Raw genomic sequence first — 14,292 nt, forward strand, 5'->3', positions numbered from 1 at the left:
ATATTTATTTATTTGTTATGTATACAATATTCTGTCTGTGTGTATGTCTGCGGGCCAGAAGAGGGCACCAGACCTCATTACAGGTGGTTGTGAGCCACCATGTGGTTGCCAGGAATTGAACTCAGGACCTTTGGAAGAGCAGGCAATGCTCTTAACCACTGAGCCATCTCTCCAGCCCCGGGATTTAATATCTTAAAGCTGAGTATGTTCTATCTTTGAGCTTCGACTCTTCGACCTATTTGGAAATGGTGGTGTGGCCCGTGGAAACCTTACAAAGCAAATGGGTCTGGGCTTGAATGCCAGTTGCAGGGCTATGCTCAGGGATGGAACCACTGCTTGATATGTGCTGTGTTGGGCTTGGGCACGTGTTGGTCCGAGCATCTCCCAAGCCCAACACAACAGACATCAAGCAATGGTTAGCTGTATTTCTCAACCCTCACCACCACTACCCCCAGGCCTTGATTTGCAGCTGTGACTTTTCATCTCAAGCCTGGCTCTGCTGTAGGACCTCTGGGCAATTAATTTGTTTCTTAGTCACTTAGTATCTGTTAGGTGGGGAGACCACTTTCATTAGCTACATAGTTGGAAGGATATAGCATAGCTGCCAACTTGGCAAACCTCAAAACTGTGTCCCCCCTCAGTTACAAGAAGAGCTTAATCAGGAAGCTCAATCAAGGAAGATTGAAGGCAGGCGGGAGGCTAATCACACTCAGGAGGGAATGGAAGTGCCGCAGGATAGAGGGAGACATTAAGTTGCTACAGAATGTACCAGAAAAGCTACAGTCCACCCTCTAGGGTCTTCAACAGTCGCACTATTTGAATGTGTACTAAGGATGGAATCCAGCGCCTCATAAACGCTAGGCAAAACATTGACCACTGAGCTATACTCCCAGCCCTCACGTGGTTTTATTTTTTATTTATTTTTTTTAAAATATGTATTTACTTATTTATAATGTATACAATATTCTGTCTGTGTGTATACATGCAGGCCAGAAGAGGGAACCAGACCCCATTACAGATGGTTGTGAGCCACCATGTGGTTGCTGGGAATTGGACTCAGGACCTTTGGAAAAGCAGGCAATGCTCTTAACCTCTGAGCCATCTCTCCAGCCCCCCACCCCACGTGGTTTTAAAGCTAGGATGACCCTTCAGAGTTCTCCCTATTTGGGACAAAGAGACAAATAGTATAAGCTTGAGGCAGCATGGCCATGATCCCATCACTTGGGAGGCTGAAGCAGGGAGACTGATAGTTTGACTATAAAGTATGCATGTACATACAGTATATGTGTGTATGCATGTGAGCTCGCACGCGTGCACACACACACACACACACACAGAGACACAGAGTCTTTGGAATGACTTGAGCATAAGAGAATAACCTTGGCCATTTGTTTTGTCTTCCCACCCTAGAAAATACAGCTCCTGTGAGGGGCACTAGCCAAGCTAAGATTCCCTGAATCTGGGGAAGGAGGACCCGGGCAGTATATTCTACTTACACATCCCATCGAGTTAGTAGAGCTGCAAGCCTAGTCTGCCAGACTACGTGGGTGGCTCCCCAGGATGACAGCTATCTTAAAACTTCCAGGGGACTGCAGAGATGGCTCAGCCATTAAGAATGCTTGCCACTCTCTCAGGGGACCCCAGGGCAGCACTCACGTTGGGTGGCTTACCATTACCTATATCTCCAGCTCCAGGGGATCCAACAGCCTCTGTGGACACCCCCACAGCTATGACATACATATCAAAGAAAAATTAAAATCTTTTAAAATTTTGCTGGATGGTGGTGGCATACACCTTTAATCCCAGCACTCAGGAGACAGAAATAGTCGGATCTATGAGTTCGAGGTCAGCCTGGTCTTCAGAGAGAATTCCAAGATAGCCAGGACTACACAGAGAAATCCTGTCTCAAAAAACAAAGCCAAACAAACAAAAAAATGAACAAAAAATCAGTAGCTTCCCAGTGTCAGCCATTTCGCAGGGATGTGGAGGGGTCATGGTCCCTCCTCCAGCCTCCTCCAGTCTCAGCAACACAGAGAGCGGCACACTTTTTCATCCTCCCAGCCACTTGCAAGGTCCCAGAGGGCTCGTTTGATTCTTTACAAAGCCTATTCCCCACTGCTCTTTCTTAGAGATTTAGAGAGTAAGGAGGGGAATGGGCAAAGAGAACACTTCTGGGCGATGCACTTGGAGAAACACAGCCTCTCACCCTGTCTTCTGTACAAACCCTACAAGCCACAGGACAGTGCTGTGGATTTGAGTTCCTTAAACCAGTCCTGACCCTTGCAGAAATGACACACAGGGACAAGACTGGGCTCCTGGGGCTTTGTGCCACCATCTGCTTCATCCTTGGATCAAGGCAGTGAAACCTAAATCACACACTGGGAGACAGGCAGAACCCCAGGCAACTGCGTTGAAGACAGGAGACTTTACTGACCTCCTCTGCCCTCTGAAGGACCACAAAGCTTTTGCTACAGGGACTGCACTAGAGGGGAACATTCCTACAGTACTTTCAGTGACTATATGCCTTTTATCTTTTGTTTGAAAGGCAGATGATCACCCTTAAGTTTAAATTGGCCTAGAACTCAAGATCCTCTTAGAATCAAGTAAATTTTGTGTGTGTTTCTTTCAGCTAAATTGAGAGTACCCTGAGGGCGGGAAACAGGTTTAAACTTGTGCCTTTAATAGCTACCTTGGTTTCTGGTTCTCCTTGGCTCCTTCAGAAACCTGTTGTTTGAGGGGAATTAATTAAGGTCTTTGTTTTTGTTTCCTTTATCTGGAAGTCTCCAGGCTCTGGTTAGGTCTGATAAGACACCAGAGTGGAGCCCAACAGGGTTTTCTAACCCTGTTCACTCTGAGTCACCCAGTTAGGGCCTCATCCTAGCAGAATCGGCAGGGAGGTACCTGGGAAAGTGTCCGTTTCTTACGTGATGATGGCGATGTTTGGTTTTGTTGAGACAGAATCCACACTGGCTTTGAATTTGTGCAATCCTCCTGGCCCCAGCTAGGCTAACAGGCCACTACAGCCTTGTTTGGGGAAACACAGGTACTTTAGAAGCAAAGCATTTTGATAACTATTAAAAGTGGCTGTTTTGGATTAGGCTCCTAAACCAGGTCCCAAGAGACCAGATTAGAAACCCGAGGCGCTCCCAGAGCAGCTCGCCAACAGGTTAACCTTACCTGACCCCAGAGGAGCCTGTTGGTTTGAACCTAGCAGAGCAGCTCCGTCTTTTGGCTTTAGGCAGATTTGATTTTCTTTTGCCTTAGTCCCCCTTACGAGGAAAGTAACTTTGAAACGACCCAACTACTTCTTGTCCCCTCAGCTTTGTAACCTCAACAAAGTCTTTGCTCAGTTCACTCCACTCTACAACCACAAAGAGGGCCAATGAAGATCTGGAAGCTGTAATTTTGACTTTGAAGTTTTTTTGGGGGGGGGGCACGGTGCTGGGAACTGGAACTAAGAGTTCATGAATCATAAGCATACTGCTTGCCACCGAGCTACATTTCCAGCCTTTTTTTTTTTTTAATGTTTTAGTTTATGGGCTGCGTGTGTGTGTGGGGGGGGTGTCGGATCGCCTGGAACTGAGGTTACAGACAGCTGTGAGCTGCCATGTGGGTTCTGGGAACTGAACCCAGGACCTCTGGAAGAGCAGCCAGTGCTTTTAACTTCCAGCCATCTCTCCATGCCTACCCGCAGGGCCCCCTTAAAAACAGGGTCTCATCGTGTAGCTCTGGTTGACCTGGAACTCGCTATGTTGACCAGTGCGGGCCTTTGACAGAGTTAAACCCAAACTCCTGGGATGGAGCAAGCGCTACAATAAGCGGGTTTACTAAGCTACTACAGATGCTGGCGGGAAAATAAAGAACCAGAGTCTGGGATAAGTTCCCACGGCCATCAGGAGCGGGGCTCCAGAGCAACAGGAAAGGGCCCACCAGACCCAGGGCTGGGGAATTTTAGAGTATTCTTTTCATTACTTTGGGGGAGGGGGGCATTTCTTCTCATTTGTGTGTGCATGTGTGTGTGTGTGTGTGTGTGTGCGCGCGCGCGCGCATGCTCGCAAGCATATGTGTGTGCGTGCTCATGCTCGCAAGCATAGACGGGTGTCCGCAGAGGTCAGAACTGGAGTTACAGGAAGATCTGGGCCTCTCACTGTAGGTGCAGCACACACTCATAACCATTTTTTTTTTCTCCAGACAAGATCTCAAAAATCCCAGGCTAGCCTCAAACTCTTTAACTAGCTGAGGTGACCTAGACATCTGGCTCCTTCTACGTCCACCTCCCAAGTGCCAGGATGGCAGGTATGTTCCACCATGCACAGATAAAGAACACTTTCATGAACAGTGTTTCCGTTGCACTGTAGGAAGATCATAGACGAAACTGTTGGCTCTGGATGGTACTTAATAGTTCTGTAATCTGTGGAGAACAGGGTGCCATCATCTGGACTGTACGTAATAGTTCTGTAGTCTGTGGAGAACAGGGCGCCATTGTCCTGGTGGTGAGCCATGAGACTTTAACACACCTTCAAAGATATACGAGAGTCTGAGGTCGGCACAGTCCTTACAGAAAGCACTAGGTTAGTTAAGTCTGTGCTGTGAGACCCTGTTTCCAGCTTGTAGCATTTTTTTTTGTTTGTTTGTTTTGTTTTGTTTTGTTTCTGGAGACAGGGTTTCTCTATGTAACCGTTCTGGCTGTCCAGGAACTCACTCTGTAGACCAGGTTAACCTCAGACTCAGAGATTCACCTGCCTCTATCTCCCCAATGCTGGGATTAAAGGCGGGCGCCGCCACTGCCCGGTGCCTGTAGAGATTTTTAAGATTCTTTTTATGTGTCTGAATGTTTTGCCTGCAGGTAGATGCGTAAGTGCGCCATATGCATGCAGTGCCAGCACGGGCCAGGAGAGGGCACTGGATCCCTCTGAGTTAGCCACACTGTGGTTGCTGGGAATTGAACCTGAGTTCTCTGTAAGAGCACCGAGTGCTCTTAACCATGAGTCATTTCTCCAGGCACAAGCTCACGGGGGGAGTTTTAATCTCGTCCCTTCTCCCTGCCCATCGTCTACACTTGGTCATCACACTCAGCACATCTATGGTTTCCAGTAACAGGTTTGAGAGCCTCAACCAAGCCTCAACAGGTGTCACTCAACCAAGGGTCTTTGTACAACAGCCCTCTTGTTCTCCACCACCCCGCCAGCTCACTGGAGACAACAGGCTCACAGGAGGATCTGCAGAGCTAGGCATGCATGTCAAAGCATTATCATGGGGCATGGTACCCAAACAGGCACTCTCGGCATCGCTGACATTCTGGCGGGACTTCCAGATGCTAAGATGTCTTCTTACACAACAGGCAAATAAGTTTCAAAAGAACAAGGCAGGGATGTGAAGCATTACTTGACCGAAATGCAGTCCTTAGACTCCCCAGACATCATTTCAGTAGGCTGCCCGGGGTATACGCAAGCACAATAAATTTGAGGAGCCCATCCCGGGCTGTATCTACTTCAGTAATGACACATCTGTTGACAGGTGAACAGATAGATGGAAAGACTCAAAATTTCTCAACTAGTTTAAATATTAAATTGTAAAAACGACTCCCATGGAATATGGCTCACTGCCTCTTTCCTGTTTTGAGAAAGTATCTCATCTCACCCCAAAGCTCTGAGTGGATGGTACTCAGAGCCTACCATGTGCCAGGTAGGCAAGCATGCTACCACAGAGCCACCCCTAGCCCCGAACCCCCTATTCTGAAGCCAGCATCTCAAGACGCTGGAAGTAGTGTTTCAAGGACTACCTACCTACCCATCAGAAATCGCCCCCCGTCTGTCTGTCTGTCTGTCTGTCTCTCTCTCTCTCTCTCTCTCTCTCTCTCTCTCTCTCTCTCTCTCTCTCTCACACACACACACACACACACACACACTGACAAGGCAGCAGTCATGGGAAACTGGATATAGCTAGCGTTTGTTGAATGGATCACTAATGAGCTTACTTAAGATATGTAAACATCCACACTGTTTGAACATCTTTTGTACATCAAAGGGGATTCAAGTGCTTTCGTCTGGCTACAGCTTACAACTGCAAACACGGAGAAGCACAAAGCATGGACTAGTAAACTTCCAGGGAGGGATTAGTCATTTGTGAAATGAGAGGGCAGGACGGGATCAGGCATTGAAGCTGGAACACATGAGTCACTGGTGGCTTCTGGTCTGGTTCCACGGAAACCGTCAACCGAAATTTGCATATGGACACAGCCATCTTTCTGGGAATACAATGCATGGCTTTTCTAAGATTCTCAAAAGGCCCAGAGCCCTAAAAGGGTTGGAAGGTTGCTAGTAACTGGTCTGGCAAGAGGTGCCCACGGCACATATACAAAATGTACAATACTGGCAAGAATCAACAGTGGCCACTACTGCTTTCTGATTGGATTTAAGACTCAGCTGGGTGGCGGCGGCATATACCTTTAAATCCCAGCACTCGGGAGGCATAGGAAGGTGATCTCTGTGTGTTAGAGGCCAGCTTGGTCTGCAGAAGAGTTCCAGGCCTGGCTCCATAGCTGTCCCACAGGAAATGTAAGCAAGGCACTGTAAATCTGGCCAAGAACCCATAGGTTCTAGGAGTGAACTTCCTGTTGCTTTGCTAAAGAGAGTATTGACCTGCTTTCAGACACGCATCTTTATACACACAGGTTAGTGCAGCGCTCCGTCCTTATCAGAGAAGCTCCTTTGTGACAGCCCAGTGGTTATCACAGAAACTCACAGCTGGTCAAAGTACACGGAATAAATCCAATTGGAGTGCTCACTCACAAACGGCTCATCGGTATCACACTGTCTCCCAAGGCCCAGGGGATATCATGAAAGAGGAGGAAACATTCTAAGAGCCAGAAGTTAGGGATGAGGACCTGGCTTCTGGGCATGCTGTGCCCTCATGAACTCACAGTCGCCGTGGTTGCCCGGACAAGACTGAGCCAATCCAGTACGGCTCTCCTGTTCCCACCCCGGCTTGAGTAGTTAATGGCGGCTATGGGTACTAGAGAGGGCGTGACAGTTTTTCTTAGGGGTGTGGCCTTTGGCAGGTAGACCAGGCTCCGGTGGGTGGCCCTACACCTGTGCATATATGGATAGCATAAATTTGAACCACCGGGTTGTTAAAACAAAACAAAAAGGGGTGGGGTGGATCTGGGAGTAGTTAGGAGAAAGGTTGGGGTAAAGATATCATGTATGAGAATCTCAATGAATAAAAATATTGTATTAAAAGTTATTAAAGACTAGATTACTGGGAAATTATTCCCCCCAGCTCTATGCTTCATAAGAGAACTAATGTCTAATTTTTTGAAGTTCTTTTAGGTTTTTTTTGAGAAAGGGTTTCTCTGTGTAAGAGCTCGGTCTATCCCACAACTTACTCTGTAGACCAGGCTGGCCTTGAACTCGGAGATCCACCTGCCTCTGCCTCTGGCAGGGATAAAAGGCGTGTGCTGCTATGGCTGTCAATTTCTTGTGAATTCTAACCTGGACGCACCCATTGAATCATCTGGTTGTTTAAACACGTGATCAAGTGTTCCTTCTTACAGCACCCACTCCCCTTCCTAACAAAAGACGCCCAGACTGTACAACACTTTTCGTTTTGTAGACAAGACTTTTCTCCCCAGACAGTATGATTTAATTTGTTTTAATGTAGTCTGCTATAAAAATGAAGACTTCTGCATGGTACATTTGGCTTTACAAATGTTAATAACTAGTTAATGCTCGTGTTACACCTTGCACATCATTAGAATTTATTGACCAATAACAGTTTTTTCTGACATGGGTTAATACCCAAATTGTGAATCATGGAACTTTTACTTAGCACACACACAACTATTGCAAACTTAAATACTAATCTATAATATCTAACTGAATTATTGGATCCATTTCAGGATTGTGCTTATTATCTCGGAAGATAGGCAACTAGCAAAAATACACATTTCTCTTGCATATCCCACCCCCATATCACACTGTTAAAGAAATATCGTTCAGTGCACTTCCTAAGAATAAACTTCCTTATAGCATTTCTCTCTATATAGATCTCTATCTCCAGACAGAGGGAGAGCACAATGCAACCTTTAAGATTACCAATTAAAGCAAGAGAGGTAAGAATGTTCTGGCGCTGGAGTCTCTCCTCCTGGTTAGGAGGGTCAGCTTTTGACTGGCACTGCTGTTTTGGCTCCGCAGCAGGAATAAATCCAATGCAGTATTGCTTTGGGGAGTCTTGGACGACAGCGGACATCAGCAGCACTTTTATCTGCCATGCATCTACCTTCATCAGTCAACAGTGCACCCTGCTGCGGACCTGCCCACGGATTTCACCACCTGCCTCTCACCCACTGACTCGACGAGTTAAGAAAAATATTATTAAAAGTTATTAACAATTAAATTTTGGGGAAGACTTTTTTTTTTTTTTTTTTAACAGTTCTATGCTTCTCAAGAAGACCAATGTCTAATGCCTTGTGCGTTATCTAACCTGGATGGGTCCACCGAATCCTTTGGCTTCTCAAACACATGATCAAGTGCTCCCTACAGCACCCATTCCCCTTTCCTGTAAAAGGTTACAGCAGGTCGGGGGCTTCTGGATAGATGCTGGCTTGGAGGATGCATACAGACACTAGGTCTTCCTCTCTCCCACTCCAGTGTCCTGAGCTGGCCTGTCTAGAGTTCTGCTTGCCCACAGGGAGACTGTTCTGTTCTGGGGACTCGGTCAGATGTAGCTGACACAGCAGAGAAGCCCCGAGGTTCCTGTGTATAGAAGTCACTATGAGGGAAACAGCAGAAGGTCTGGGATGAAAGGGGTCGCAGCTTGGTAGCTTACACGCCGAAATCCACGGCAGCCGTGTGTATCTAATCAGCAGTGCTTAAAACCGGTTTCAATCAGTTCCTGGAAATAATTTTCTTACAGAAATTTGAATTCCTTGAATGTTTGGAGAACTGGTAACTTTGGTCTGGAATTTCTGCATGGCAGCAGCTGGGGCTCAAAGGGGTGACTCTATTATACGGGGCTGTGACACTGTGGCTTGCTAAATCCCCTCTACTACAAACTAGCGGGCGGCAATCGAAGGACCAGCTGAGTTCTGCGGCACCAGGGCTACTCTAGTTGTGTCTTTCTACGACGCTGACAATTCGGGCTTCATCTGGGTCGGCCCCACTTCCTTGTGAAATGGATTCCTTTGTTGGCTGGCTGGCTCCGAGCCACACGAGGTTGCTTTGGTAGGTAATCTTAACATGCGATTCTACTTGTCCTTCACACTACACTGCAGACTCAAAAGGTACAATCACACTAATATTCATGTGCTTAAGTGTGAGATGCTCAACACGCAAAGGGGCATGTATCTATACAGAAATACGTATACTTCCATTTGGGCAAAAGTTAATTTGGTTCCACAGATACAAGTGCTGGCAGCATGGGGAAGAATAAATGTAACAATTTGGTAAAACCTGTCTAATTCTGACTTACGATATTACAAAGAGTGACTTTTTAAGTTATTGCTTTTTGATTACAGAATAAAGAGTTCATTATGTCATTTCCTGTTCAAGTAGAAGCGACCAGAACCGGAAGTTCCCAACAGTCGATGCTCGAAGGTGGTTTGGAATGGAGATGTGATTTCACTCTGGTCCAGGATTGATGTGGGAAATTTGAGGATGATTTAATTTTTTCAAGAGTACAAGAAAATCAGCACCCCAACTGCTCAGTGCGCGGGAGGGTTTCTCAAGGGCTCAGTGACGCGCAAAGCTCGGCCTGACAGAGAGTTCACGCCCCTTTGGAAGGATTTCCACTCCACTTGCGCAAACCTCAGGTCAGAACACAAAGCTGGAATCAACAGTCAGAGAGGATTAAGAGCAGTGTTGGTTTTTGACATTCAGATTCAGAGGATCTCGGTCTTTCGTGTCTGCCGCAGAATCGCTCGTGTGGCAGTCTTAATTCAGGCACTTTTAAAGCATCTTAATCTGGAATAAAAATCTGCACGAACTGCTTCTGCAGAACTTGAAATGAGTGCTGAGTGATTCTAGCTCCAAAGCCGACTGCAGATCACCGCCAACTTCTCCATCGCCAGACGCCGGTGAACGCCGGTGACCGCGGAGCTTGAGATGTCTATGAGGTCCCCTTCTAGCTCAGTACAAACAGGCGAGTCATAAAAACCCAGAGTACTGTTTCTACTTAAAAAAATACAAAAGGTAAATACACTGAATGTATTACACAGATGGCTGTGGCTACTATCAAAATAAATAACATGATCCGACGCCAAGGTTTAACTCGGAACTCTTGAACGAAATCTGGTGGAATGTCAAATGTGGAGACCCACTCCTGGGGACTAGCTGCTGGTAGGCACAAGTATCTCAACGTCCTTGCCGTTGGCCACCACGGCATTGGGAGAGCAGTTGCTGGCGAGGTCTTCTGTGGTGGTCAGGGAGGACGCCTGGGAATGAGTTTTGGTCACGGGAGTGGCGGCAGACTGGGATGGGGTGAGGCCAGGCTTTTTGGGTGGGATTGGTGGAGGGTTTCCTCTCTCGGCTCTGGGGATGGTTGGGGACTTGATTCCTGGAGACAGGGGGCTCAGAGGGCTGGACACTTTCCCTGGAGTAGGTGAATGGCTAGTGTCACCTCTTGGGTTGGCAGTGCTGGCCAAGTTCCGGTAGTCTGTACCGAAGGGAGAGCTGCTGGGAGAGACTGGCTTGATCGGGCCCTGGCTAGTGAATCTGGACAGCACCTGTGTGACCGTGTTCCGGGCCAGCTGCTTGGCAGCAGAGTTGTCTAAAAGGGTAGGGGACAGGTCCCTGGATGGAGGGCTCTGCAGACCACTGGCCTGCTGATCTTGGTCTGCCTGGGACTGAAACTTGTGCCGAGCTGCGTGGAACCGCTGGTTGATTCCTACTTGGTAGGAAGACTGGTAGCCGGGGCTGCTGACCGACGACCCCAAGAGACGCTTGGTTAGCACTGGCGAAGAGCAGGGAGAGGGGGTCAGAGAGGAGGAGGCGGTGCTGCTGGGAGACAGCGAGCTGCCACTGGAAGGGAGGTGACTCGGCATTGTGACCGGAGTCTCAGCTCCGACAGGACACCCGCCATTCTCCACCGGCTTCTCCTGGGCCGAGACCACAGATTTCTCTCGCGGAGGCCCTTGGTTTTCTGTGCTGCTGCCTGAGGTCAAGTCCCTGGTAGTTTGTATTTCCGGGTCACAGTGGCCATTGACTTTCGCGTAGGAGTAAGTAGGAGTGGTGGGACCAGGAAGCCCAGCGTCTGTCAGCTTGGTTAGGATGCTCCCGTGGCTTCTCTCCGTCTGAACACTCTCTGTATGGCAGAACACCGACACTAACAGCGGGGGCTCTGTGGCTGTGCCCCTGGATGCGGTCGCTGGCCCTCTGCACTGCTCACTGGTGCCACTGCGCTGCTGGGCGGCCTCCAGGTCCCTCACAAGCTTCTTCAAGTCTTCAATCTCGTCCTTCAGGGCTCTGGTCCGGTTCACCTCTCGATTCAGTTTGGCTCTCAACTGCTCCCTCTCGATATCAAACTCGGACAACTGCTTCTCCACCTGGGCCTCCGTCTGCAGGCCCCGTTTCCTCTCAGCTGCCAGTTCTTCCTCCAGCTTACTCGCCCGGCTCCTCTCCTTCTCCAGTTTCAGGCTCAGCTCTCCGGCCTTCTGCCCCTCCTCAGCTGCCTTGCTGGTGGCCTTCTTACACTCAAGCACCAGCATGGACGAGAGCTGCTTGTGGCGGGAGCGCTCCTCTTCCAACTGACTAGACAGCTTTTTTTGTTCTTTTTCAAATTTTTTCACTTGGGACTTTTCGAATTCCAACTAGGAAAAAAAAAAAAAAGTCAGCACACATCTTGGTTAGAGCAGGGAAGCCATGGTCACAGGGAGTGCCCTCCCTCGCTAGCTGTGCTCTGGGGCATGGTGCTAGCCTGTACGCTGGCGCTTAGGCTAATCAGTATTTCTGAAGTCTGAATACATCCCACACAGAACCCCCCCCCCACACACACACTATGATCTAATCTTTGCTTGATGACTTGGGAGGCGTTTGGGTTCCTAACTGCCTCAGGGCGAGCAGCCGGAATATGATGCTCCATTGTGCTTTAGGTATGTGGGGAGAACACAGAAGCAGCCAAAACAAATACAGAACATATGCAAGCTAGATCTGGGGATGGAGGCCACTGAAAATCAAACTTAAAGTTCCAGCAATCATTTTCTCTGATCTAAGAAAAAAGAACAAACTGAAGTAGCTGCACTTAAATCCTCATGCATTAGACAAGGTCTTACTCTGAGAGTGGCTTTGAACTTGAAATCCTCCTTCCAACTGCTAGGATTAGAGGCATGCACCACCATCCTTGGATCTACCTAAATGTACTTTGTCTAATATTATCACACAGACTCGGAATGAGAGGGAACAGGGTAAGTCTTGATCATATTTAAAAAAAAATTAAAGAGTGTGACTTCAAGGCTAGCATGATCTACATAGTGAGACCATGTCTAAAGACTTGAAAACAGAACCGTATACTACAGGAACGAAGGGCTGTTTCGTGTCCTGCAATCTTTGCTTCAGGTACATTGAATTGTGACAGGCCACACTGTTACTGTAGATCAGGCAGCAACAAAAACCTCTGAGAATCAGAGATCTCTGAAGTATGTGTCACGGATGACAGCTCCACTAAGTGCTCTATGTTGGTTCAGTTAGGGGTTATGAGTATGTGAGTGTGGGCGTCACTGCAGACGAAAAGGAGGACATCAGATCCCCCAGAGCTGGAGTTACAGGGAGCTGTGAGCCACCTGATGTGCATGTGGGGGCCAAACTTGGGTCCTCTGAAAAAGCAGTGTGTGCTCTTAACACTGGGGAGCTGAGCCATCTCCCCAACCCCAAGTAACCTATGTTTAAAAAAGAAGACGTTTTAGAAACAGACACGATAAACATCCTGTCTTCTCTCTGAAGACTTATAATGTAATATTGCACACTGGAAATGAACTTAAAAAAGTCATTCTAAGCAAATGCTATCATGCTTTTTCTCCCCGAGTTACCTGTTGTGTCAGCCTCTCCCTCTCCTTCTCCAGCATGTAGGTGACATCATCTCCTTCTGCGGTGTCCTGCGCATGCCTCTGCCTCTCTTCTTCAAGGTCAAGGATCACCTGTGAAGGATTTAAAAATATTTACTTTCAAATATCAAGTAATCACATTTATATCACTTAACACTTGAGGGTTCCAGATTAAATAATAAACAAATGAAATGCAGCCAGGGTTGTCAAGGAGCATGCTGTCTACAGGGTGAGAGACATGCAAGTTATGCAAGTTATGTGCTAGAAAACAGGCTATTTACTTTGCTCAAGTATGTGCAGAAGAATGCAAGCAGAGACAAGAGAGAGACTAATTAGCTGTGGGGTTCAGAGGATTTGAGCACCAGCAGAAGTCTGGGAAATCATATGCAGTTTGGAATGACTAGGGACCTGCTGGGGTGGGGCGTGCGTGTGTGTGTGTGTGAGTGTGTGTGTGAGAGAGAGAGAGACAGAGACACACAGACCTTATAAGGCTGAGGTATTACTCCCAATGCTGTCACTGAAGGTACCAAAATGGGAATTTGAAATTAAATATCTCAGATGGGACATCCTGTGCCTTACTTAATAAGAATACTTATTTTTGTATACCTAGATAAGACAGGAAAGGTTCCTACTTCATCCTACGCACAAAAGGCCCAATTACTAGGATCCTAAGTGATGATTTTTCAGAAAACTCTGACTTGTCCATTTATCCTGCAGAAGGATCCAAACCCACACCATGTCCTGGATAGGAATGTATCACTCAGTAGCCTCCGCTTCCGGAGTGGCTCGGCCCAGCCCTCCAGGGCACAGCACTGTCAGCTACCTCGATGGTCATCTCTCATGACTTTGGCTCATAAAAATTCTTACGAATGAAGAAAGAAGAATTTCTATGACATGGAACTCCATTTTAAAATGAAAACCAAGCATGGGATCACATGCCTATAATCCCAGGATTCAGAAGGTAGGGGCAGGAGGATCGCTATGACTGTGAAATCAGTCTATACAGAGAGTTCCAAGCCAGCCAGAGCTATACAGGGAGATTTGGCCTCAAATTAAATAAAAACATGAAAACATATTAGCATTTGAACTTTATTTATTTATTTATTCATTCATTCATTTATTTATTTGTTATGTATGCAATATTCTGTCTGTGTGTATGTCTGCAGGCCAGAAGAGGGCACCAGACCTCATTACAGATGGTTGTGAGCTACCATGCGGTTGCCGGGAATTGAACTCAGGACCTTTGGAAGAGCAGG

At 47.4% G+C, this 14,292-nt stretch overlaps 1 protein-coding gene across 3 annotated transcripts in view; it reads right to left on the minus strand.

Moving 5' to 3' along the window:
- Positions 1-7,637: 7,637 nt before the first annotated feature.
- Cttnbp2nl (CTTNBP2 N-terminal like) overlaps positions 7,638-14,292 on the minus strand; it is a 47,920-nt gene continuing 41,265 nt past the window's right edge. For all 3 annotated transcript variants that reach the window (XM_050157535.1, XM_050157536.1, XM_050157537.1), the window contains exons 5-6: positions 13,022-13,129; positions 7,638-11,806 (exon numbers count right to left, since the gene is read on the minus strand). In XM_050157535.1, coding sequence (XP_050013492.1) covers positions 10,328-11,806; positions 13,022-13,129 — 1,587 coding nt within the window. In that variant the 3' untranslated portion in view covers positions 7,638-10,327. The remainder of the gene's footprint in view (positions 11,807-13,021; positions 13,130-14,292) is intronic.

The sequence above is a fragment of the Alexandromys fortis genome, unplaced genomic scaffold, assembly GCF_014885135.2.
Source record: "Alexandromys fortis isolate MF-2015 unplaced genomic scaffold, M_Fortis_MF-2015_v1.1 scaffold_78, whole genome shotgun sequence".
NCBI classification, from domain to species: Eukaryota; Metazoa; Chordata; class Mammalia; order Rodentia; family Cricetidae; genus Alexandromys; species Alexandromys fortis.